Here is a 25,597-nt window from a genome sequence, read left to right as displayed (position 1 = left end):
AGCTTAGCCTCTTCATATGTAGCACAGCTGTATGTGAAGCGTGGCATCTCAGTCTCCCCTAGGATCACGGTCAAGTACACCTTGTTAAAACCATCCTGAGGGAGACGATCACTCCATTGTCTACACAGAGAACAAGACAAAGCACTTCAGTGTGCTCTGACCATGTGGCAGTTTTTGCTGTGTGGCAACACCAGACAGCAGCTGTCACCTCTGACATCATCACTGGAGCAAGTTAGCCCTTTTTAGGTGGCAGTGTGCCCCGGTGCGCTATGGGAAACAGCTTGAGCAGATGGGATGGAGAATTTGGAGAAGAGGAGACACTTCCTTCTCCTGAAAAAAACAGGGTACAATGGATCTGCATGTTGTTGTGTTCGAGTTAAATGGTTTGTGGAAGATGATTTAAGATCTACCAGATGTTAGTTTAAAACAATATATATATAATATTTTTCTCAAACACACAAACATAAACACACCCACTATTAAAGACACGGGACACAGGCATGTTGAAAATCTTACAATGTATATAATTGACACAAGATTTCAGGTACAACAGCAAATGAGACATTTGTATTTTTCAACCTCTTTCTGGCATCTATTTTCACCATAAGCACAAACTCTCCATAGATTTCTGATAACAATAAAACCAAAGTAAATAAAAACAAGAAAATTAAAAGTACCTTCTTTTACTCATAAATTGGCACCTTTAAGAAATTCCTCTCATATTCAACTCAGTGTAGAATAAAGCTATCTTCAAACGGTGGGATGATAATCAAGCTTTGCATTTTTTGCCACCTAATGAATGAGAGCAGGACAGAGGTGCTCAAACTGATGTTAGATCAGCGTTCTGGACAAACCTTTCTCCTGCCCTCTCTCACACACAGGGTCTTTGTGTTTACACTGTTTCACCATAGTTGAACAGGAGACGTCTTGCTGGGCCATATCTATCTGCATACACACATCGCTAATCAATAGTCGTTTCTGGAAGGTGTTGACTCGCGTATTGATCGACTATTTTGTGATGTCTTTGTGCAGACAACGCCATTTATTGGCCTCATAAAAGTGCAGGTTTTTTATAAAACGGGAGGGGGGACTTTGAGCAACAAATTAATGAGATCAAAAGGTGAAGGGGAAGAGAGGGGGGGGAGGGGGTTGTGCAAATTTCAGCCGATGACATTGTGAGGCAGTCATTGAAACTGAAGTTGTGAGTTACAAGTCGTCTTTGAATTGGAATGTCACCATCACAGTTGAAGTCATCTCTCATCCTTAGCAGGGCTTAATGCGTTCACATTCATATTCAGATGTTTCAAGAGGACCACAAAAGGAAGTGGTTCTTTTTTTTTTGCTAATTGTTCTTGGTTGAAAATGTGTATATTTCCCCCCAGTGGTACATTTAATATCATCTCTCTTTTAAAATCTCAAAATTGACCCCAACCCTAGACAAAGTGTCAAAGGCAGTCACAGGCAGATTTCTTAACCAGGGACTAAGAGAAAAACAGACACACTCACACAGTTAGACATATGCACAGCAGACATAGCATTCATTAATAAAGAATGTCAAAAAAAAAGAAAGAAAAAAAAAAAGAAAATACCATCAAAATAACTTGTCAGGTAACACATATGACAACAAACTTACCCATTTTGAGAGAATTAATTATCCAATAGATGCGCTTCTCAAACTTTGACAGAGTCCCCAACTACTTAATTGGATATGCAGTATTATCAACTGTCATAAAATGAATTATAGTGGATTGTCCCAGTGTGCAACTGAAGCAATGATATACTTTAAAAAGCATGTCAATTTATGTCCTCTGCATTAAATTTCTCTGTCATATACAATACTGGCAAGCCTCAATGTCATCTAAATAGATTGGGAGTTATTACAGTAGCAGGTTGAAAAATCCCATTTTTTGAAAAATGAGCTATATTAATCTCCCGTTGCTGTCAGTTGAACAACAGTCCGTCATACAATGTTATTCCATTACCTTTCCATACATTTCATTTCTGTAACCAAACAATATTTCGAAAGCCTCTATTGTCCGTCTCTTATTTGCTCTATCAATCAAAGACAAGTACACGCATTCACACACGTACATATACACCCATGCAAGCACTGTCCCATCATCCTGCACACAGCGTTTTTTTTTTTTTTAATGAGAGCTTTGATATTTCTTTGAATTCAAATGTGGTAATGTGTTTCCTCAACGGCAAGCTTCTCATCAGGAAAAAGCCTTACGCTGTGTCTCCCACGACATTCCCAGTAAGGTTGACACATAATGAAGCACTGTGTCATTGTCATATTGCCTTGCCATCATGTAGAAGCATGAGGAACGTTTTTCAAAGGTCATTACAACTGATGAACGGGGAGAGGAGTAGAGAGAGGGGGTGGGGGGGGGTGGGGAAGAAAGAGGCACTGATATAGAAAAAGTTGCAGAAAAATGGAAGGCAGATATGGGTACACTATGACAGATGGTGAATGAAATAAAAGTTGTAACATACAATGATCTGGTTGTTATAAAAACGTTGATACCTAATTGGCTTTTTTTTTTTCTAGGAAACAACAAAGAAGCAATCAAAAATATGTACACTTGTGTCTGCCATAGAAATAGTAGTACAATTCAAAGATGTGCATGGTGTGGCTTTGACTACGATATGGATCATTGCTGCAATTCAAAATTGTATGACACTTCTAGCTGCAATTATGATGCTAATCAAAAGGAGCACTGGGCCTTTGCAGAGAGCACACAAAATTATGCATATTATATTTTTGCTTTGCTGTGCACATAAAAAGAATACTGAAAAAAGAAGCGCTGCATGACAGCCTTGTTTCTGCCTCTGTGTACATTTCTGTTCTGCTACACGTTTCCAAATTCATGAACTGTCAATCTTTTGCTGCAGGGGCTATCTTAAACTGACACCCCCGTTCCACATACAGTGCTCTATAGAGGGAAGGCTTCTGTCATCTGAGACCTGGCCAGGCCTAGCATGTGTTTTGCTTACACCAGACTCTTGGGTTGATCCTACACAGCCAGCCAGTGGGTTCTGGAGAGAGAGGGGGATCTGCCTCAGCAGGAGGGGGAGGGAGGTAGGGATGAGTGGATGGATGGAGTGGTGGACGGGTCACGTTACTCCCACATTAGACGATCATGTCAGTGTGAATGTGATCACGGTTATTATTACAGCTTACATGATGAAATGGCAAAAAGTGCTGACGCGAAGTGCCCTCATCCTCACTGTGAGGCTTAATGCATTAACAGGCCTGGTGGGTTGTTCTGTCCAGATTATCCTCCTTTAAACATTTTCAATATTTTATTTCTTCTAAGTTTGTGGTCTGTGTACCATTTCTTTACATATCGGAGAGTGATTTATATACTCTGGGGTCTATTGTTTGAGTTATTAATAAATAAATTATTCTACTGAACACAAGTGCTGTTTTAGAGGAGTGGAATATCAAATATAGGTATCTGAGCGCCACTGCAAAGCCCCATTCTCCCTCTCCCCGTGGTGTCAACACCAACATACTGTTAACAATATAGTCTTACACATGTCCTAGGTACAGATATAATCTCAGAGAACCAAACACCAGAAACAAAACATTAGAAGATGCGATAAGACCAGCTCTAATGGTGTCATAATATAGCAAGAAATAAAAGAAAAGAGCAGAACCGAAACATTTATGAATACTTGGAATTCCATTTTGTTCTAATCCAAAACCAAAAGGAAGTCCATCCAAGTGATTTTTTTTGTTGTTGTTGTTGTTTCCATATACTTATTTAGTTTTGGCAAAGTAACTAACCCCCAGCTTCTCCCTCTTCCCCTTTCAGACTCTCCCCAACCCGTGTCCCAAACTCAGTCCCAGTTGGTAGATTCCGCCAGCAATTATCGCCGGAGCAGCAAAATGAGCAGTGAAAGCAAGTAAATGGTGATGCAGGGGAGGTTCTGGTTGGCCGAAGCTTTCACCTTCTCATTTTCTGGAGGGTACTGGTAGATTATGGGTTGGTCAGTGGCAGGGACAATGAGGCCTGGGCTCCGGGAACACGATCCACCATCTGGGCACGAGCCACTTCCAGAACCGCTAACATCATCACCTATTCAAAGGAGATCAGGACATGAGTTTAATGGTATGGCATGCAGAGAAATTACAAGCATTGTTGGCTGTGTATTCATAGAATTAACATTTTAAGACCGCTGCCATATACTCATACATATTAAACATACTGTGCATATACAGTATTTGCTTAACTACCAGCAAGAAATATGAGGTTGACAGTCCAGGTGCAGGCCCCAGAAAAAGGATGAGAATTTTACTGCCAGCATCACCCTGTATTAGTTACATTATGCACTACAAAATATGACCTCAATTCTTCAAAAAGATAGAAGTGCGCTGCCTGCTCAGATGAATAGTTGTTTATTGCCCTTAATCAAGAACTTAAAAGTTTTTAATCATTAGTGAGTCATCTGAGAGGAACTTTCTTGGAATGTCTTTTCGAAACTTGTGGGCTGTGAGAGGGAAAGTACTCACTAGTGTCCTGAAAGTCCACATCCTGACCGTTGAGAGCATTCTTTAGGCGGTGTGTCATGATCTTCAGCTGCATTATCTGTTGGCGTATTGTCATGTCTGGCTTGGTGATGTCAATTTCCACTTCAGGATTGTTGATCTGACTGGCAAGACCATCACCAATCACCTCTGGAAGGTACCTGCCACACACGAACACTTGTTCAACATGTATAAAATATAGACATACTCTGAAATCTTGCATCATCTCATCAAATTTAATTGGTGACATTTCATGAACACATGCCACTGTGGCTAAAACAGGCAATGACAGAATAATGGCACATTGAATTTTTTTTTTTTTTAACATTAGCCCTCATGCTGGTTATACCAGACCAAATAAGGCTGAAAGTGTACTGAAGTGAGCATGGATATGTTGTATTTTTGCTTATGAATTCAAGTTTCCATTTCTAACTAAATTATTATAAATGGGTTTCTTTCAAAACATGCTCAGTCTAGGTTTAATATGCAGATTCATTACAATAATATGCATTATGGAAAGGATATCTGGTAGCTTGCACTACTTTTTCAGCAGTTTGAAATTATAGTTGAGTATATTACAAAAAAAATATGTTCTTGAGATATCTGGTCACCTCAGTAGCAGCTCGCAGTTCCTTTTATATTGCGCATGAATCATCACCATTTCACAAGATATCATTGTCCATTTTTATTCTTTGATATTTTATTTTGAAAACACAGTTCTTTATCTGATTATATAACCTACCTGGCACGGCTCATGCCGTTCCAACACTTGTCCTCGGCTCCTGTTCCAGTGGCCACTCTGTCACTGCACAGAACACTTGGGAGAGAAACCCAGTACGGCTGCAACTCCCTCAGGTTCATGGTTACATCAGACACCTAAAACATAGTTGACAAGAGCAAATTTATGAAGTTTTACATTTTGTCCAAATGATACTACAGCATGACAGCAGACTCAAACAGGAGAGTAAGAAAACTCTTGCTCCCTCAATAACCAACTGCAATGCTCAGTCATCTGACTCATTCATCCATCCAAGTATTCATTGCCATCTAATCACCCCATAGTTGTCTGTGTAAAGGTGAAACGAACAGCAAAAGTGGTTTAATTGACCATGATGAGCAATCACTCCTGCATCATAAACCATCCTTTTAAAAAGGGCCGTATTAGGCCATCAGAGAGCAATAACAAGGACACAGATTCAGTTGGGCAAATACTAACCAGTTTGTCCATTTTGCTAGAGCTGGATCCCAACTTGTCCTCCACTATAACCTTCCCTTTCTTCATGTCGTCAACTCCTGTGCTGCCGGTCCCCCCCTCTCTAGGGACGCCACATGCTTGGAACAACTGGAGGAGAAAATACAAGACAGAAATGTGGAGAGAAGGTACATGAGAGGGGAGTAAATTGACTCAGTTCTATTCACAGTTTCCCAAGCACTGCAAAACCTAAAACAGATCTAAGTAAGTTCATCTTCATCTACAACTGTTAAATAAGGCTTCAGGCTTACTCTTTGAATGTTATATTTCCAACCATATGTAGTTCATACGTTATTAATGCTGGTGTTAACAAGACAGAAATAAATCTAACACTTGAACTAGCTCTCTGAATAGAATCCTGTAAACCCATACTCATACTGCATCAGCAAAACATTTCGTGTTTGTTGAACCTACTTAGTACACAAAGAACATGAGCAAGAACATGCAAAAATATCTTTCATATATCAACAGTGATGATTGGTACTTGTTATTTGCATGACCCCAAGAGTCAATCACAGCATCGCTTCAGAAGAATGATTCTAGTTGTCCCTATGGGGGTTACATTTTATAAATGGAGCCTAGGGAGCACGGTAAGACTGCAGTCAATCTGTCATCCAATCTGGCTTGCATAGAGGAGCCTCAAGCCTTTGAACCTTCACACATAACTATTAAATAATCCTGCTTGCAGGTGTTTCTGTCAGCATAACTCGCTGGTTTTGTGTGGTTCACAGTACAGTAGATTGAATAATGGACATAAAAAAGATATGGTGCTGACTTTGTTGTCTGAGTAGTGGCAGATCCCTTGTGCACCTTTACTTTACGCATTCTGCAATCACCTTTATCTGCATTTGTTAGTACATAACACAACGTATGGCTTTTGATGTCAACAGATTATGTAAAAAGGAGATAATCTGTCCTACACTGTGTCTACCATAATACTAGACCATAGTCACAAATTGACTTCTATGGGATCAACACAGCTCTTTACCCTAGAGATGAAGATCAGAGGCTGAAGCTGAGTGTGATTACCATATACTGAACCAGGTCAGAGGCAGTCTGCCAGGCTATGGCTCACCTCAAGCCAGCCAGGCTCTTTAACAGCAAAAACCAGCACAGAGGAAGCTTTGTCTTTCCTCGCACCGTCTACACCGTTTTCCACCTTCACCAAACAACTCAGTCAGATTTCCATTGCTGTCAGTGCCTTTTAAGGATCATATAAAACTGTTGCTCAAACACCATTAAACAGTGACGTAAATGCTTGGCCTGCAGTCTCTGACATGACTCACATCCTTTTTATTTTCAATCAGGCACACAGAACTTTGCAACAGCATTAATTTAGAGGCAGGATAGGTGTTAATTGCTCACATTGATGAAATAGTGTAGTGAGAAAAGACTGAATTGATGGATCCAGGGTATGTATATTAGTTTGCACAGTCACATTTTTCCTGAGACAAGAAAGATTTTTTATTTTCTTGGTACTATTTCTACTGCTTTACAAGGTGATATGAATATTTCAAAGCCCCTGAAACTTTCTCTGTATTTCTCCATAACATCAAATATTCATGAGTAAAAAAGCTAATCAGCTAATCCGCTTCATTGGGACTGTGGGTGCGCTTTGAGTAGGTTTGATAGACAGTCGCCTGGCTACAAAAGTAAACAATCTCACAACATCTCATTTCAATTCCAACATTCCTAAATCCTGATTGGTGAATGGAAGCGTGTGACCTCACATTTTTTTTTCCCCCAACTGAGCCCCAACCCTTCTCACCACTGCGAACAGACGAGACAACAACACGAACACAGAAATCTTTTTCTCGTGAAAGAAAAAATAAAAATAAAACTGTTCTAAGTTTGTTCACGTAGGACCACCTTGTTCATAATAGAAGCTGATCGAGAGAACAGGCTTGCAGGGTCTTTTAAAATAGAGTGCCAACAGTTTTATATATATATGTTTGCCAATTTGACTTTGATTGACTTCCCTCGAGCAGGAAAAAATGATCTACATTTATTTAAGTCTAACTAGAGAGGTTAAGTGTCAGGAAATGCCATGAAGCTGCCATGTACTGGCTGATGGATGTTTTTACCCATGGTAGTTTGCTGCAAATGTACATTTGGCATTTATAATATATTTTCAATATTGTTCAACCCTTTTTTCACATTGCATCATTCAACTACAGCTAGAGCAACCTCCAGACATAATCTAAAAAATGATCTTATTTCAAATGGCATACATTCTGCACCTCATGCATCAGCATATTTATTTCCTCTCAGAAGACGCTTCAAAACATCACATCTACTAATATTATAGGATCATGGTTATTTAGGGTTGATCTGACTTATGTTTACAATCGTGTGGCTCAGCTCACAATACCATTTGATGTCTTTGTATTGTGTGGAGCTATACACAACTGTATGTGCGTATCAATGTGTGCTCTGACCTTGCTGTTGATGGACTGTAAATTCTCGCTCATGGTAACGATGCCTTCTGATATGCGATACGGGAGAGAGAGGATCACGCTATCCACACCAGATGGGCCATCAAAGAGATCAGCCACCTGTATCATTGTTTCTACAAAGACAGGAGGAACAGTTAGTGTGAAGAATGCGTGAAATGGTTCATATGTAGTACATTGGTAGAGCGTTTCTGCTGAATTAACGGTACAAAGTAACATCATGTGTCGGGTGAACTTTTAAGCAAACATATGGCTGAATTGGATGCACATGTGAAAGTGTGAAAGTGTGTGTGCTCCCTACCTGCCAGATGCTTCCACTCGGTGTTGAGGTCAGCCTGGTTGGCCAGACAGCCCTTCATGACGTTGCTGCAGTAGTTGGCACAAGGTCTGGCGGAGGCCATGCCGCGACAGTGGGGACAGTAAGTCATCCTCATCATGGCCTTCATGCACTCCTGGCTCAGCTGCACCTGGGGTAGGGCACGGCAAAAATAAACACACACCACCTGGATGAAAAATGACTGTTTAGTCAAGCATATATGAACTAATAGTCTAAAAAACCTGACCACTCTAACAGTTAAAAAAAACCTGTTGCTACTGTACAGGAGAGTTAAGTTTTAATAAGATGTGAAGATGGAAATTTCTTTGTCCAGACAATGACAGTCACAGAACTGTGGGAGGTCACCTCCCATGGTGACCTTTTTTTTTAGTTTGCACCAGACTTTCATTCAGCACAGTTTCCTTGGAAACCACTTTGGGAGAATTCACTTTTTGTTTCAGATGCGGATGAAAAGGCCCTGACATTCATACAAGTATTCTCAGTCCCTCACTCCATCCTTCCCGAGTCTTCCATTTCTCTCTCTATCTCATGAGGCTGCTCCCCCAGGAAAGAGCCTCGGTGCGCGAAAAGTGAAACTGGGTTAATACCAGTAAGCTCTGTTCACAAGAGAGACCAGCTATGCATACAAAACCTCAGGAAGCGTGTGGGTGAGAGAGGGAGTGAGAGAGAGAGAGAGAGAGAGAGAGAGAGAGAGAGAGAGAGAGAGAGAGAGAGAACGAGCCCAGCTACGCATACAAAGCTCCTCTAAGCTGACATCTGGGCCAGCCTGATGCTTTTCCTGGAAACTGTTCTTCCAACAGCAAAGTGACAGTAAAAAACAGCTTTTAACAAATATACGGTCAAAATAGGACAACAACAGGGATCAGGTGGGAAAACAAATGGACAGACTCTACACTCTACAGACCTGTCAGTAAAAGTTCAAGTCTGCTCGGTATAACTGGACATAGAAATGGTCATTTTTCAGACCATAGAAAGTAGAATTGTCCTCTGATCAAGCGGTGATCAGCATTAACTACGGTTGCTCCTCTAGTTTTATCATTTCTTTTGTGAGCCACACTTTCTACAACATTTATATACATTCTTTCATCAGTTAAAAATATTGGAGGTAAAGTTTCAAACAATCATCACTGTGTTCTGTTCTTTTTTTATTTTATTTATCCAACAACTATTTATGGGTGTATCAATCCAATTTCCCCACAAGGATCATTAAAGTTTAAGATAATCATATTTAATACACATGAGGCAAAAGTTATTTGTTTTGTCAATGTTTCAACTCTAAATAAAAATCTTAAACCACATTTTAAAAAAAATACATAATAAGCCTAATTTAGTAAATGCATGTATAAAAGAGACCAATAGAATTTGATAATCATTGCCAGTTGCACAAGGAGAACAGTATAAAGAGAAATAAGTGACACAGAAAAGCCATAACCACATTCCCAGGCTTAATCTGAAGTCATATGAGACATGAGTCAGATCCTCACTCCTGCCCTCCTTTTCTTCCCTCCTCCCATCTTTACCCCACCACTCATTAGCCAGGGATGAGTCAGACGAATGTTTTTTTGGTGAGTGAGGGAAGGGAGTGTGCAGGGATGAGCGGAGGGAAAGACTGAAAATGAGAGAGATAAGGGAGTGTTAAAAAAGCTATACGATTCACAGAGGGGCGTTGGCAGGGGAGTTAAAAAAAAAAAACCCAGGGTGATGTTAATGAAATACTTGTTAAGGACAGACAGCCATTAATCTTGTTTCTGTTACATCATCCATACAGTATTAATGCTGGGAATCCCAGGCCAGGCACAACAGACATGAAACAGTGTGTAACTCCTCCATGGTGCTAATTGGGGGTTGATGTTGACAACTTCCTCTGTAACCTTGGAGCTGTGGTGCTCCAGGGACTGGTAAAAGAGAGACTCTCAAATTAGAAACGGCAATAACTCCTATAATTAGGACTAAAAACTGAGGATTATCTTCATTAATGATTAAATTATTGATTGTTAATGTGATAAACTAAAACAGGAGAATAAGAGCAAATCTCCACCTTTAAGTAAAAGAAAAGACTAAACACACGCTCTGTGATTCGAATCATCTCTATACTGTGGCCTCTCAAGAGGTATCAAGAGACAGGTTTAGGTCTTATATTCTCTCTTTGATGTTCGTATGCGTAACTCTTTGACATGACTGTGTTATAACTTCCTCACATGTCCTTGCCTCACCTTCAAAACGTGCTCACCATACCTGTCAGTACCTTTTACTGTATATTGCCTACAGCAACAGAGACTCTTCTGCCCCCCCCCTTGCTTGTCTTTCCTCTGTAATTAGTAAGGATATATGAGCGACCTCTCCCCCCATGTGTTATAGAGCGAGCCAATCCAGACTCCTTGCCTCTAGAGTGAGCTATGTGGCGCGTGGCCTACTTCCTCCACTCCCTCACCCGAGGGAATAAAACAGTCCGGAAAAAGTTAAGGACACAGCAACTGGTGCAGCCCCGGAGCAAAGCGAAGGGAGAAATTAATACTTAACCAGAAAGAAAGACTGCATCTGACTGATCTCTTTTTCACTCGATCAAAATCACCTCTCATATTATTCACTTTTTCCCCCCCGACGTCTCTGTCTCTCTTTGCTCTGCGTTGCTGTGTTCTCAGCCTCCTCCTCAGACTCTTTCATCACCATTCACTACAGCTCCTATTTTTCACAACGAATCCAACTAAAACAATGCAGGGATTCATGTCATGTTTCCTCTAAGTTGGTAGCACAAACTTCAGTGAGTGCACACACACATATACACAAACACACAGAATTTCATTTTATTCACTCCAGCTTTACACTCGAGCAGTGCAATACGTCCCTGAGCAGTGTGTGGTAAAAATCTTCAGTCACTGGGCCCTTTAAGTGGCAATACATAGCTATAAATAGGAGTGGTTGTCTCATTAGGGCCTAATCAATCGAAGATAGAATTACAAGGGAAAGGAAGGGAAAGCTAAGATCCAAACCCGTATACCGAGCTATTCACACTAAAAGGAGACAGAGGACAGCACAGGACACAGCTCTGGGAAATATCAACAGAAATGCTGGAGTACAATTTAATGGGGAAGGAAGGAGAATAAAGGATTGAATGAGTAAGATAGCGGCGAGAGAGGATGCTGGAGTTTGTCAGGGACTTTTTTTTGTAATCTCCCTCTCGTGCTTTTTCTCACTGTCTCATTTGTTCCCATCACAGCGCTGTTACAATCTGTATAAGTACAGCACAGTACTGATTCTGTGCTGGGGCAGACAGCCACATACAAATTATGAATATGAAATTGAAACAGTTCGTTGAAGTCTGTGCTTCTTTTAATCATATTGGACCAAACAGGCCCTGACATGAATGAGTCAAAGAAAAATTAGGCAAAATCCGTCTTTTTTTACACAGCTCAGTGGAAATTCCCTCTTACAGAAATTGACCAAATGTGTCCATTAATAACTGTCCTTGCAATATGGTGTGCCAGTTTCGCCTTCCCTCTTAAGTCTTTTGATGAGTGTAAATAGGGCAAGAGGCAGTCCATGACCTCATTCAGGGTGGCTGTGACTCCAGTGCCCTGGCATTAGTGCAGAGATGACATTTTGTAATTTTGTAAAAGCTGTGCTAATTATTAAGTATCCACACGGGGGAAATGTGCATCACCGTTGGAAGGGAATGATGGAATGATGAGGTGTGCACGTATTTCTGAACCCTTCAGCACTGAGAGATGCTTATCCGTTTAGCATCTTGCTGGCAGAGCTCTGCAGGGGTTGTAAGCTACTCTGGCTTGTCCACCAATGTGCACACAAATCATGAATAGCAATTTCAACTTAGTGTCCTGCCCATTCTTATTCTACTCCTTACTCCCCTGTTTGCTTCCTTGAGTCTCACTAATTGTCATGTCTCCGGCTCTATTAAACTAGTTGCATTATTCTTTCAGCTCCAGTTTCACTTGTCACTGTCACTGTCTGCGCCTTGTTATTCACTAGCTGCCTACAACACTAGACTAGCTGTGTTCGTGGTTATTCCTGATTTTACTCCCATGTGGCTGTGGATGTGCCAGGCATTGCTACGTGCAGGTAGTTAATTGAGACATCCTCCGGTCCCTTTGTGTAGGTGTGAGACATTGTGCCTATTTTCTGGGCCAAAGAGAGGCAGAGAAAGAGAGGGAAATGCTAGGCCAGGCTGTCTAACACTGATGCTATAGCAAGCAGTATTGTATGTGCCACCCACAGTGCAAGCCAGAGCACATATATCAGACTGAAGGGAAAAGAATCATATGGATTCTTTTTTTTTGACATGGATCCAAATGTGTGGCCTTGAAGTCTCGTAACAGCAGCACAACCTATTTTGTCTGTTTGCTACTGTGTTTCTCTCGTTCTTCGTCTTTTCATGTTTACACACAGGCTGACCTTGTAATATTTCATGGTAGGAAAGAATTGTAATATTCATTTCTGGTACAGCATCTGTTTTCCCCAAAGGATGCGTATATTTCTCATGGGGCCACTGCTCTCAACACACTCCTGGCTCTGTGTCTGATGGGAGATATTTTTCACTTGTGCGTCAATACTGGCCACCTCCCTTTCAGGAGCTGAAATGATTTCCTAGTCTTGCTCTGATCTTAACCTTACTCTTGTCTTTTACACAGAGGGGACCATTTCTCTTGGGAGATATTAACCCTCCCCACGGCATGGGGAGACATTTTTCAGCATGGAGCTGACATTAACTGTTGTTGCAGGGGCTGATTGTCTGAGCCGAGGGGCCATACTTTATGGAGCCTCTCGTTTCCACCAACATTGATCTGCCGTTGCTCTATGCGCACGGACTGGTAAAAACAGGCCTGTGTGTGTGTGTGTGTGTGGGTGTGTGTGCGTGTCTGTGTGTGTGTTTAGGTGTTCACATCAAGGAGGAGAAATGGTGATCACTAAGGAGAGATGAATACAGACCCCTTTACACAAGAATACCAATGAGCATGTAGGGGGAGCAGAGAGTATTAGCTTTGTAGCAGATTCAACATTCAGCAGTTAGTCACCCTTAATGAAAAACTCTCCAAAACAAATAAAACTAACTAACCAGTATGGCTTAGCACTATAATTTTTAGGGAAGAAGAACAGAAATGGGATGTGGAAAGGGAGTTTTTACCTGGGACACCTTGCGCACCACCTCCCCACTGACCACCAGTCCCTGAACAAAGGAACGCGCAGCTACGAATCTGCGCGTGACCGTCGTCTTCATCAAACGAGGGGTGTCTCCAAAGGGCCGTAGTGTGTCTATCTGCTTTGACACACACTCCAGGTAGTCCTCACCTGCAATGCATATACACAATCAACATACCCGTGCATTAAAATCTTTATCTAAGTAAAGAATCTAAATACATCTAAAGATTACATGGAATAAAAAGTTCAAATTCTTCTAGTCTTCTATTCATATGTATGTACTTTATATTGCTGCTGTAAAGGAAGTTCTCATGCAATAACACAACCCACAAATTAGTAAGCCTTTGTTGTTATTTGGTGTTCTATGAAAAAAAAAAGGCTGACATACTTATGAAATATTGCTTGTTTGCCTGGTAGAAGAGCTTTTCCAGCAGCTTGGCCCAGAATTCATTCAGCACCTCTTCCAGGTTGACATTGGAGCCACGGTAGTACTGGCTTAACTCTGTGTACAGGTCTGTGAAGACCTGGGAATTCTGCAAATATGTGATTCCCCAAGTTGAAGTGAAGGTCTCCTGTAGAATAACAGCCGAGCGGTTCAGCAACTCAATGAAGTAACCTGCAAACAAATATGGAGAGGTAATGGTTTAAAAACAGAAGAAGGAAGTACAGATAGTAAAATATTTCTACATTGTTTACAATCACACTCTGCATATTATTATTTAGTTTAGTGCCATTTTTCTCCTCTATATGACCATATTATCATTCTCACCTCTGGAACATCTAGGGTGCTGCAATACTCAAAACATAAATGTAGGATGAAGGGGGAAAAAAATTAATCTTAATCTTATTTATAGTGCTTTGTGCATATTAACACTGCCTCATACTTTTGGTGAACCTAAAGTTTAAGTATGTGAAAATGTCCCTCTAGGGGATTGCAGACAATTGACAGCGCTTCAGGGTAAAGTATATACTGCTCCAAGTCAGGATTTACAGATATAGGACACAGGGCAGAGACAGCCAGACAAGCAGACAGGCAAATAGACAGACAGGTAGGTAGGCTGCCTGTCAGAATTTTGAAATATGTCTGAGACATGCACGAACATCAAAAGCAAATGGAAACATGGGGAACAGATCCAAAACCTACAATGATGTTCTAATACTCCATCCGCTTCATTTACATGGGGTGACAAGAAAATGAAAACACACACACACACACACAGATTATGAAGTGTATATATAGCCAATGTTTGTTCTGCATCTCCGCGTATATAATGGGTTCAAACCTGGTACACGTGTGTGTGTGTGTGTGTGTGTGTGGGTGTGTGTGGGTGTGTGTGTGTGCATTTCAGGGAGATGGGAAGCTGTTATTTGTTGGTGTCTTATCTCTGCCTGCCACCATCCCAGATTGGGAGGAGATGAGAAAGGGGGAGATTGTGGCCTGACACTCGAGTAGCCTTATTCCCCATAATGAGGCACAAACAAAAATCATCAACCACACTTCTCTTCTCTATATTTACACACAGTTCAAACACATGTAATCTTCTTACAGTTTCCGTGACAACAACATATGGAAAAATTAAGCCAAGTTGCAAAACTCAAACTCCCACATGCGCTCGGCCTGAAGACAATCACATCACTTGGAGTTCCATAACATGTTAATATGCTAAGCTCATCCTGACGCATCTGCGTGGCATTATCTAAGCTCTGGCCTTGATGGATACTGTATCTCTGTTGTGCTTTCTCACTCATTAATAAACAGCAGCTGGCCTGCTGCTGTTATTTGCTGCTTTTTTCTGACCTTTTCACAGACTCAAAGCTAAAAATGTCATCGGTGCCGTTGATTTTGTGGAGATGTATTTAGCCCAAATGTACTCCTGTAAAGACAATTTGCTCTGAGACATACATCATTTCCTATTATTACTTTTGCTAGATTTAATAGCCATTCTGTGCTTGGTGGGTACTTCCAAAGGCTTACAGCATATCTGAAAAATGTATAAGTCCAGGTTTTGGTTTGGTTTGGAAAGCTCTTTACCCTGACACACCAAGGTCCACAGACTTCTTCAGCTCTTTGTTAAAAACAACTTTATTTTAAATAGTGGCGCTTTTTGGTCTTTTGCTGTACTGTTGCCGAAAGCCTGTGCCTATGCCTCCTCACTAGTGTGAGCAAATATATATATATATCTTTCTTTCTTTCTTTCTTTCTTTCTTTCTTTCTTTCTTTCTTTCTTTCTTTCTTTTCTTTTAAAAGTTTAAAATTGTATTTTAAAATGTATGAATTTAATGAAATGTCATTAAAGTGCAAATTCTATTGCAAAACACTGAAAAAAACAAACCACATTAAGTAAGTAAGTAATGATTGGGGACCAGGCGCAAATTGTGTGACATAATCTTAAATAAAAAAATAAAAAAAGAATCCTTTTTTTAAGTCAGAAAAGGTTAATACAAATATCAGGTATCTAGTTAGTTCCTTATTATAGCTGCAGACCTTGGCGCAAAGAGCAAATGGTAGCAATGGTGTGTCTCTGTGTGTGAAACAAATCATTTCTTGGATTATAACACTCTATGAGATAACTGCTCCTGACATGCTGCAGCCATATGTCCAGCACTTGTTTAGTAGCGAGATTTCCTGGCTAGATGACACATCATTCCCCTGTTCCCTGACCTCCTGTCACTCAAACTATCTGGAAACAATGCTCTGGGCCAGCCTCAAAGTAGCAGAAGAGCTACATCTATGTCACTCACGCAAGCGTGCACATTTGTGCGAACCAACGGCCACAATTTAACTTCCAGGAGTTTGCAGAAAAGCACATACACACACATGAACAGAGAGACACCAACTTCAAAGTGACAGCACATACGCACGTAAACACAGACACACAATGTTCACAGACCATCACACACACACACACACTTTCCAGAGTACACAGTGGTAGGCAGACAGACAGACGGGGAGCGGCTGTGACAGGTGCAGCTTTGCTTTTAATCCCCATTAGAATTCATTCCTGCTGTGCATACTGTCAGCCATACTGTAAAAACGCCTTTAGACTGGCTTATCGAAATGGGTTTCAGCAGAAATAGTTGCATTCAGGTGATGGAGGGAAGTTGTTTTTTTCCATTAAAGTAATTATACACATTTCTGTTTAGATTCCTAATGTGGCTAGGCCATGTTTTTAAGTGCTCTGGGGTCACCACGTGTGGAGGGCAGATCTCAGTAAATGGAATCACGCTGTCCAGTTCTCCTCTGCCCTTCAGCTAAAGTGAATAATGATCATCATTAGTATGACTCAAAGCCCCCGTGCATGTGTGTGCGCATGTGCTTTTGTGTGTGTGGAGATGACCTTTCTCATTCTTCATCTGTTTGTGTCTCCATGATATGATGAGCCACAAGCTCATCCCTCCTTCCTTTAACTCTCTCTCTCTCTCTCTCTCTCTCAATCCTCCATCATCCCTTAAAGCCCAACCTCCCCCTTCTCTCCCCCAGTGCCTGCTTTCTAAGGAAGGAGTGATGGGAGAGGACGCTTAATTGCTTTATTCCAGCATGTTGGGTGTGGAGGGGACAAAGAGGAGACAAACTGTAGGGCAGTTTTACTCATTTTCAGATTAGATGTCATCTCACTCATTTAGAAATGCATCAGATTACATAATTGTCATGTGATCCAATATACTGATATTTAACTCTAACAATGCCAAATCAGCTCAGTTTTACTTACAGTATATAATTATATCAGATGAAGGTTGGGCATACATACATATATATATATATATATATATATATATTATGAAGATTTTCTGTACAGTATATAGCTTAGAATAGATGCATATTTTACTGTGCATTGATAACCAGATCCACAAATCCTAAATTTGTGTCAAAGGACTTTACAATCTGTACAGCATATGAGCCTCTTTATAACCATACCACATTGATTATATGTTTAATTGTAAACAGAGTAGGACTGGGCTATAATTCAATATTGTCATGTAAATCAAGTATAAATAGATTATTATTATAACATCCTTTCAGTAATTTCCTGTCCAAATGAATAACTCCAAACAAGCTGTGTTAACAAAAAGAGCAAAACGAGCTACTGAGTTTGGTCTGAAAAATCATTTTGACTGTTTCATATGTGATGCATATGAGTTTTGAGGCAAAAATGCCTTTTTGATATCGTGACAATATTTCAAATGTTTGCCCAGCTGCACTACAGAGACAAACCCACAGTGACCCTCACGGTAGATTAGAAAAATCTCTTGCCACACTCTACCTAGAGCACATTCTGCCTTTCATTCCTTCACTTCTGTCTAACATATACACCCACACTTACACACACACACACACGCGCACACACACACACACACACATGCGCACACTTGTGTGCCTTAATGACTTTCTTTCTGCAGTGAAAGGGGAGTTAATGATTTCATTTGTAATCACTCGGAGCTTCACATCCAGGCCACCTTGATATGGTAGAGGCTTATTTTAACTCTCTTCCTACGTTCTCTTATCCCATTGCTTCTAAACCTGATTAAACACACACACATTAAAGTGCACATACCATATATAGCAATAAATTACATATTAAAGTATTTCACTCTCTTCCACAGTACACTCTCTTGGTTTTACAGTGTTTTTAGGCAGATAAGTAGCGTCTCCCTTCATGTGCCGTCCTCCCCACCCTGTCTTTCTGGTGTTTCTATGTTTAGTCCTCTTCCTCCTCACTCTGTCTCCTGTGTCAAGTTGTTATTGACAAGATATCCTGTGTAACACAGAGGTACCATTGATGTTCCTTCAGCTGCCAATCACTCTCACCGAGGGCTTGGGCTGGTCCTAAATAACTTTCTTACATAAGGGTATTAACTGACCGAGCTTTGATCTGTTTATTCTAGACCAGAATCAGTTTTCTAATACAGAGAGCTTAGCGGGTCTGGCAATATTTGCTACTGTCTAATGAAGTTGCAACCCACAGCAGCTGATTGAACAATCTGATGGTGAATAAGCAATCACTGAATCACTGAATCTTTAACAACTTGTCTGTTCTCACCTAACTCCCCCGTCTCCTGTGAAAACTCATTTTGGTGTTTGTTTCCTCCATTTGGCAGTTAACGTTGTCTTGCATGTGCAGGAAATGTTTTATAACACCAGGGACCATAGTGGAGGAGTGAAAAAAACTTTATAAAACATGCAATTCAAACTCTGGGAAAAGCTTGATTTCTGTTTCTTTCTTCTTTTTTTTCTGTTTTTGCAGGCGATACACATTAATGCATGAAATGTAAGAAAAATGAAAGCTATTCTCGTTTTCTGATGTTGACATGAATGCTTAAGCATACAGTTAGAGTCCATAAATAGAGAAGTATCTTTAAAACATGACAGATCAACTGAGTTTTGGCGGTGTACCAAATACTGACATAAGAGGATTGGATAGAGACGGCGCACCCGTGAAAAAATGAGAGGGAGTAGTAGGGAGAAGAACAGGGCTGCAAAAGCAGCAATTGTATATCTCTTTCATATCTGACAGACGTAATTCTATTTGTCCATTTGACAAGTGCTGAATGATCATATTAGCTGAATGGTTCTTTGGCAGGGAGGAGAGAGGCAGAGAGACAGAGAGCAAAAGTTGAGGCATATGCCAAGAAGAGAAGAGAAGAGAAGAGAAGAGAAGAGAAGAGAAGAGAAGAGAAGAGAAGAGAAAAGAAGAGAAAAGAAAAGAAAAGAAAAGAAAAGAAAAGAAAAGAAAAGAAAAGAAAAGAAAAGAAATATAAGAATCAGGTGGCAATGGTACATAAAAAAATAAAAAAGCACCTCCGACATCTGGATCTGATCTACATCAGAATACACAATCATGTTGGCTGCAATGAATTTTGGAGAATATTCAAATCCTGTCTGGGAATATTATTATTATATATTTGCACAAGAATGAATGTTGTGCAACAATCGTGTGACTCAAACTCAGGACTACCAGTTATGGCAGTGTTGCTGTAGCACCAGCAGCCAAACTCCATCACCTTTTTTTTTCCAGGATCTCTGATCTGTCATCTGCATTTGGTTGAAGGTGCAGGATGCATTCAAGAGGCATTTGGCCATGCATGAAATTTGTAGAATTGGTGGAAAATTTGTATTATTTTTGGCTGAAAAAAAATATGGCAGATACAGACAGATTTGTCTTTGAGCAAGGAAACCTGCTTCTATCGTATCACTCTTGGTTGGGAAATGATCTTTCAAAATGTAAAGTGTCTCATAAATGGTAATATGATGTTCCAATTTACACAAAAATTATGAAACAACTTAACTGAACCTTGTCCCAGAGCCTAACTACTCTCTCCTTAATTTTACTGAAATATGTTAATTAGGTCCTATGTGTGAGGTAACTTGAGCAAGAGAAGGACAGAAAGGCAGACTGAGAGACACAGGGCTGCAATGTTTGAGCCCCCAAAAGGCTAGCCTGTATTCCGTACCACCCACAGACTCTTCGGCAGGCACCAGATGATTTTGTGATTTGTTTTTTTTTTCTAACATTCACGTGTATCAATGATCCCCAGCCTTTTCCTTTTGTTATTTTCCCATAAACACAACAGGTATAGACAAACATTGCTGTCCTGGGCACAGTGAATGCACAAATGATGATCTGGGAGCAGTTAGACTGTTTATGTGTCAGTCAGAGTCTCCATCAATAACAACACTTATCACACACATACTTTGCCCCAGGAGCACTGCAAGCCCCTTAGCCAGCATTTAGATGCTATTAAAAGGTCTCTTATATTAAACAAGCCGACACATTACATAATGCATGTCATTTATCAACAGGCTCTCTGTGGAAGTCTTTATTCTACTTTCTCTCTTGTGACTTTCCCTGGCTAGCATTATGCACAATTTACCCATGCCTGCTCTTTGTATCCATCTGGTTCTCTTTTTCAGCTTTCTCCTCTGCTTGTTTCCTCCCAAATGCCATGCCAACCCTCACCCTCACTATCATTTTGCCCCCCCCTCACATCTCATCTTACTTTCCACTGCTTGCCCCCAATGCCATCCTTACTAACACCCCATTCCTCTTTTTTTTTCTTCTTCCATCATGCTTTCTCCCACTCTCTTTCATTTCATCCTTCCAAGGCGCCATAGCTCCAAGTGAGTAATGTGTTTGGCATAATTAGGCCAATGTACTCCTGGTCCCCACCGACGTGATTTGCATGCAGATAAAATGAGCCAATCAAGCACCACAATGGGAACAGATGTCCTTGTCTTTCATGACATCATCAGAGGTGACCCTGAAAGCAGGAAATTAGAGGGTGGGCGGCAGGAGTGACTCAGATCTGTTGCCTAATTGTAGAACTATTGCAACACATATACGTGTTGCCAGTGTCCATTACTAGTAGGCATGGATATAGTGATTTGGAAATGAAAATAAAACACATTATGTATTGTGCTCAGTTTTTGTCTTAACTGTTTTAAAAAGGCCCTGATTCGACTTTACGCTGTAGTTTATGGTATTGCTACTTGTTGCTGCTATACTCCATTCTAGTCTTCTGACTTACAAATTACTAGAACTCCCAATGTGCTGTCCCACTGTTCACTGATAATAAGTACAGCAGGGTGTTCTTTGCTATCAGCTAATGGTGATTCAGACTTGTCCTTTGATCCAAGTTTATTGCCTATTGCGTAAATCTGATAAATTTGACTGTGCTTGATGTCATTCTTCTCGTAGATTGTGTCGTCTCAGTCTCCACGGGTGAAGATGGCATTGGGAGATGTTCAGTACTCCACTTAAATGAATAAGAAAGCGAGTCCTGCTTGGTCATCTAGAAATGAGTGTACCCATAAGCCAGCCAGCCAGCCAGCCAGTACCCCTCAAATCAGATTAAGCTCTATGACCACTGATCTGCCTTGAACTGAAATGGGCTGGAACACACTGGCCAATAAGTATTTGGCTGCTCATAAATACTGTGTGCCAGTGTATAAATGTGTGTGTAGTTTCTCTGTGTGTTGTTGATTCAAGACCTGGGTTAAGATCAGTATCCAGTCTATGTCTTTGACCCTGCTTTCTGTATCTACATATAGAAGACTGTGAATTTAGCCCATTCAATGATCTTTAAAATGCCCCCAAAGACCCCATCCGCAAATGTCTTGCTTTGTCAGACCAACAACCTAAAAAAAAAACCTGTTTATTGTCATATTAGACAAAAAAGCAGTACATAATCATATTTGAATCGCTGGAACCGGAGAATATTTGCCTTTTTTGTTGCTTATCAAAATCATTTCAGCTCTAAACGAAGTAATGCTGCCACAGTCTTTTTAGCCAGATAAAAATGATCTGTCATTATTTGACCTTGTTTGCAATAAAGCCAGACTCAAGCCAGGAGTTAGAGGAACTCAAGTTGTGAAAGCAGTTGGATATGCACAGGAGTAGTTTTATGCTTAATCATGCAGGGCCATGAAGCGCTGTATTCAGAAACATTTGTAAAAACACCGTAACCCTGATCTAAATTATTTTCTCCTTTGTTTAGGGGGTGAAAAAAACATTTTGCCAGGACAGTATTTCAAAGCTTCTTCATTTTTTTTTTTTTTTAAATCTGTGAAAACATGTGAAAAATGTCTTTGAGACTAAAGTGCACCAATACTCTCTTTGCCTGTTTTCACTGTTGAAATTAAAGATTATCCTAGAAATATAACTTTTTTTTCCACCCTTTCTTAAGTTGAAAGACTTTGAAAATGGATCACCAGAATTTATTTTCTCATGTGACTCTCAAAGTTTGTTAATATGATCTTTGCTTTTCATCTTGTCACAATATAAATGTGTATATAAACTCTAAACAAGCATCCTGTTCTACAAAGTAAAAAAGCACACTTTTGCTAGAAGCTCCATGTGGCTACAGTACAAGTGAACACACACACACACACACACACACACACACACACACACACACACACACACACACACACACACACACACATAATCCAGATGCCAGTGATGGCACCATTAGGCCAAACACCACCTGCCAGGTTTAAGGCTACCGTCTGTCTAATACACCTGGTTGCCATCTAACACAAAGCTCCCTTTGGTGCCATCACTCTCCGTGTCCTTTCTGACCTTTCCTCTCTCACTTTCATATGTTACACCATCTCTTTTTCTCTTTCACACTCTTTCTGGCTACCACTGTCCAACTACGCTCTGACAGTATGTGCCCGTTTTCTCTGTAATCTTTTATTATTCCATCTGCCTCATTTTCACTCTGTCCTCTCCTTCACCCTTCTTTTTTCCTCTTGAGCATAAAAATACTGTGTCTTTGTTTAACGTAATGTATTATTTAGTTTGTATCTTTGTGCACGGTATGAATGACAGCGAATAAATTGGGAGTACCAAGTGCAAACCACGTACACTCTATACTGTATACAAAGACCATTTTCAGTCACTCAGAGTGACACACACTAAATTACAAACTTACAAACACATGTATATAAACACACATCTGCATGCTCACATATATACAATGTGCACACTCGAAAGGCCCAGATCCAGCTGTATGTGAGTATTCTGGTCCTCTAATCTGCGGCTTAGTTGGGGCTTCTTCCAAAGTCCCTGGACCCAAAAAGGCCTAGCCTGCCTGGGCTGGAACAGTAACACCCTACACTTAGCCACATGGCGCTAGCTAGCCCACACCCTGCTAAACACAGCCAGATGTGCAGGGACTGGCAGCATGGTACAATGTCACTGTGCTCTCCTGTATACTGAACAAAAAATCTCCGGATGTGGTTAGAAATCAGCTAATCCTCACCTATTTTTAATAACAAATATCAACCTTGCAGAATATTTTGTGTCTATCCCTATAAATAACCCACATTCACCCTTCATTCAGAAAAGTTAAAGTGAGTTGTTTACCAAAGCCTGAAACACTTTACTTTTCAAAAGCTAAGTATAACAACAGGATGTGTTCAGTAAGAATATCTGAATCCTGCCAAACGGCACTGATCATGTGGCAGCAAATGTAACATATTATGGTCCAATTAACCCCAGTCTATCTCTCAGTTCTCAACTTCAGAGGACACAGTCAACAACAGATGGTTTTTAGACCTCAAGGTCCGGACACACATACACTTCTCTCCTCCCTCTGTCAGATTCACATCTGATGCTGGGGTGAGATAAGGGAATATGAAAAGCAGTGGAAAATAAAAAAAGTTGAACAGAACGGTAGTTGGTTGCTTTGGAGAAGAATAGAATTCAGAGCATGTACAGGTGTGACTAGATTTGAGGTCAACGGCCTGATTAATTTTCTGTCTCCAAGAAAAACAGCAGCTATCTGAATTTTTCTAAGTGTGATACATCTGGCAAGCATGCAGGAACAAAAAAAACAAGCTCCAAATGACTTCACTGTGAGACAACACAAGTTGCAATGTTCATGACGTGGGTCTCTGTGTGTATTTATCCACAAGTTCTTGGATGCACATCATTAGAATGTTTAGAAGTCGCCGTTGAGTGCTGCTTGGATGCGCGTCTGTAGTCTGTGTTGTTTACTGGCATGCTGTGCTAAATGAGGTGTTTTCCTGAAGAATAGTAAAGTTCAAGAACTGTAGGGTGACATAAACTAACTTGGAGAGAATTTGTATGTCTTGGACAAGTTTGAGTTTGTATCTGTGTGTGTCGATTTCTGTGTGTGTGTGTACTTGGCACGATGACTGTTTTCCTTTGGCACAGCAACAACCTCCATGGTCCCTCCTTAGTGAAAAGGAGGGACCATGAGAAAGAAGGACACAGAGCGATAGAAGAAGACTAAAGAAATGTCACTCAGCCACTAATCACTGTGATCTGGAAAGGTCAGGCTAACTAGCCAAGCTCAGAGCCCCAGCTGACAGATCCATTGTCACCGACTGGCCAAGGGGAACAAGTGGAGCACAGAGACACCCTTCTATTAACTGGAGCAGGTCATTAGACACAAATAATTGCCTTGGTGCACCAATGTTCCAAGATTGAAAATCCCTCTCTCTTTCTCTCTGTCTGTCTTTGTCTCTCTCATTTCTAGTCTCACACTTAAAGCATCACAATTACGTGTCCTGATTTTACTGCGAAATGTTAAAGCATTTTGAAATAGGAACTGCTAAGTGTCATGAAACATGGGAGTTGAAGTCAAGGACTGCGATTGGTGAGGTTTTTTTAAATAAAGCCTTCTTTGATTAAGTTATCAAATCTTTGCAAATAATACATATGCATCTTACCAGTATCAGTTCTGTTGTTATACTTACTTACACTACTACAATATTGTCAAACTTATTTAAACACAGTTATGTAAATCCCTGAAAAATGTGTTTATGGTTCCGTATGGTTGGACGGAAGACTTACAAAGTTTGTTCTGTTGTAGAATGAGCAGAAGTTTTAATGAAAACACTGCTTCCAATAATCCCCGTTCCCTTCAGGAGGCTATGTGATAACAAAACTGCTTTAAAGAAAGTCATTTATTATTATTTCAAAGTTCAGATTTAATTTTTTTTTCTGCTACTTCTGTCTTTATTATGTAGTACAGGGAGCAGTCAGAGAGAGATGACATGAAAGAAGGTCCCTGACTTGGGACGTTGTGATTAAATGATTTTACATCGTTTGAATTTTTCTGTGGCTCTGACTTAGCAGGCTTAGTAGTAAAGTTAAGAAAAACAACAGCCTGGCATTCTGGCAAAAGCACTGCAAGGCATTACTACTGTCTGTTGAAGCATGACAGTAGATCAATGCTCTGCATCAATCTGCAGACTGTATGATAAAAGGCCTTTAACTTATCTCCTTTACTTATTGTCAGTCTGTGTGCGTGCACTTTTGTGAAGCCACAGCTGGCAAAACAATGCCCTATCAAAACCAGCACACAAACACTCAGAACTGGGTCTGAGCTGATTACTG

The 25,597-nt window shown here is 40.5% G+C and overlaps 1 protein-coding gene across 1 annotated transcript in view; it reads right to left on the bottom strand.

Moving 5' to 3' along the window:
• Positions 1 to 503: 503 nt before the first annotated feature.
• gpc1b (glypican 1b) overlaps positions 504 to 25,597 on the bottom strand; it is a 61,121-nt gene continuing 36,027 nt past the window's right edge. The window contains exons 4-11 of the mRNA XM_019262196.2: positions 14,119 to 14,346; positions 13,717 to 13,880; positions 8,541 to 8,706; positions 8,225 to 8,355; positions 5,751 to 5,876; positions 5,277 to 5,410; positions 4,520 to 4,695; positions 504 to 4,085 (exon numbers count right to left, since the gene is read on the bottom strand). Coding sequence (XP_019117741.1) covers positions 3,877 to 4,085; positions 4,520 to 4,695; positions 5,277 to 5,410; positions 5,751 to 5,876; positions 8,225 to 8,355; positions 8,541 to 8,706; positions 13,717 to 13,880; positions 14,119 to 14,346 — 1,334 coding nt within the window. The 3' untranslated portion in view covers positions 504 to 3,876. The remainder of the gene's footprint in view (positions 4,086 to 4,519; positions 4,696 to 5,276; positions 5,411 to 5,750; positions 5,877 to 8,224; positions 8,356 to 8,540; positions 8,707 to 13,716; positions 13,881 to 14,118; positions 14,347 to 25,597) is intronic.

The sequence above is a fragment of the Larimichthys crocea genome, chromosome XII, assembly GCF_000972845.2.
Source record: "Larimichthys crocea isolate SSNF chromosome XII, L_crocea_2.0, whole genome shotgun sequence".
Lineage (NCBI taxonomy): Eukaryota > Metazoa > Chordata > Actinopteri > Sciaenidae > Larimichthys > Larimichthys crocea.
The sequence above is the reverse complement of the archived record's forward strand: the minus strand, read 5'-3'. Positions and strand labels throughout refer to the sequence as shown.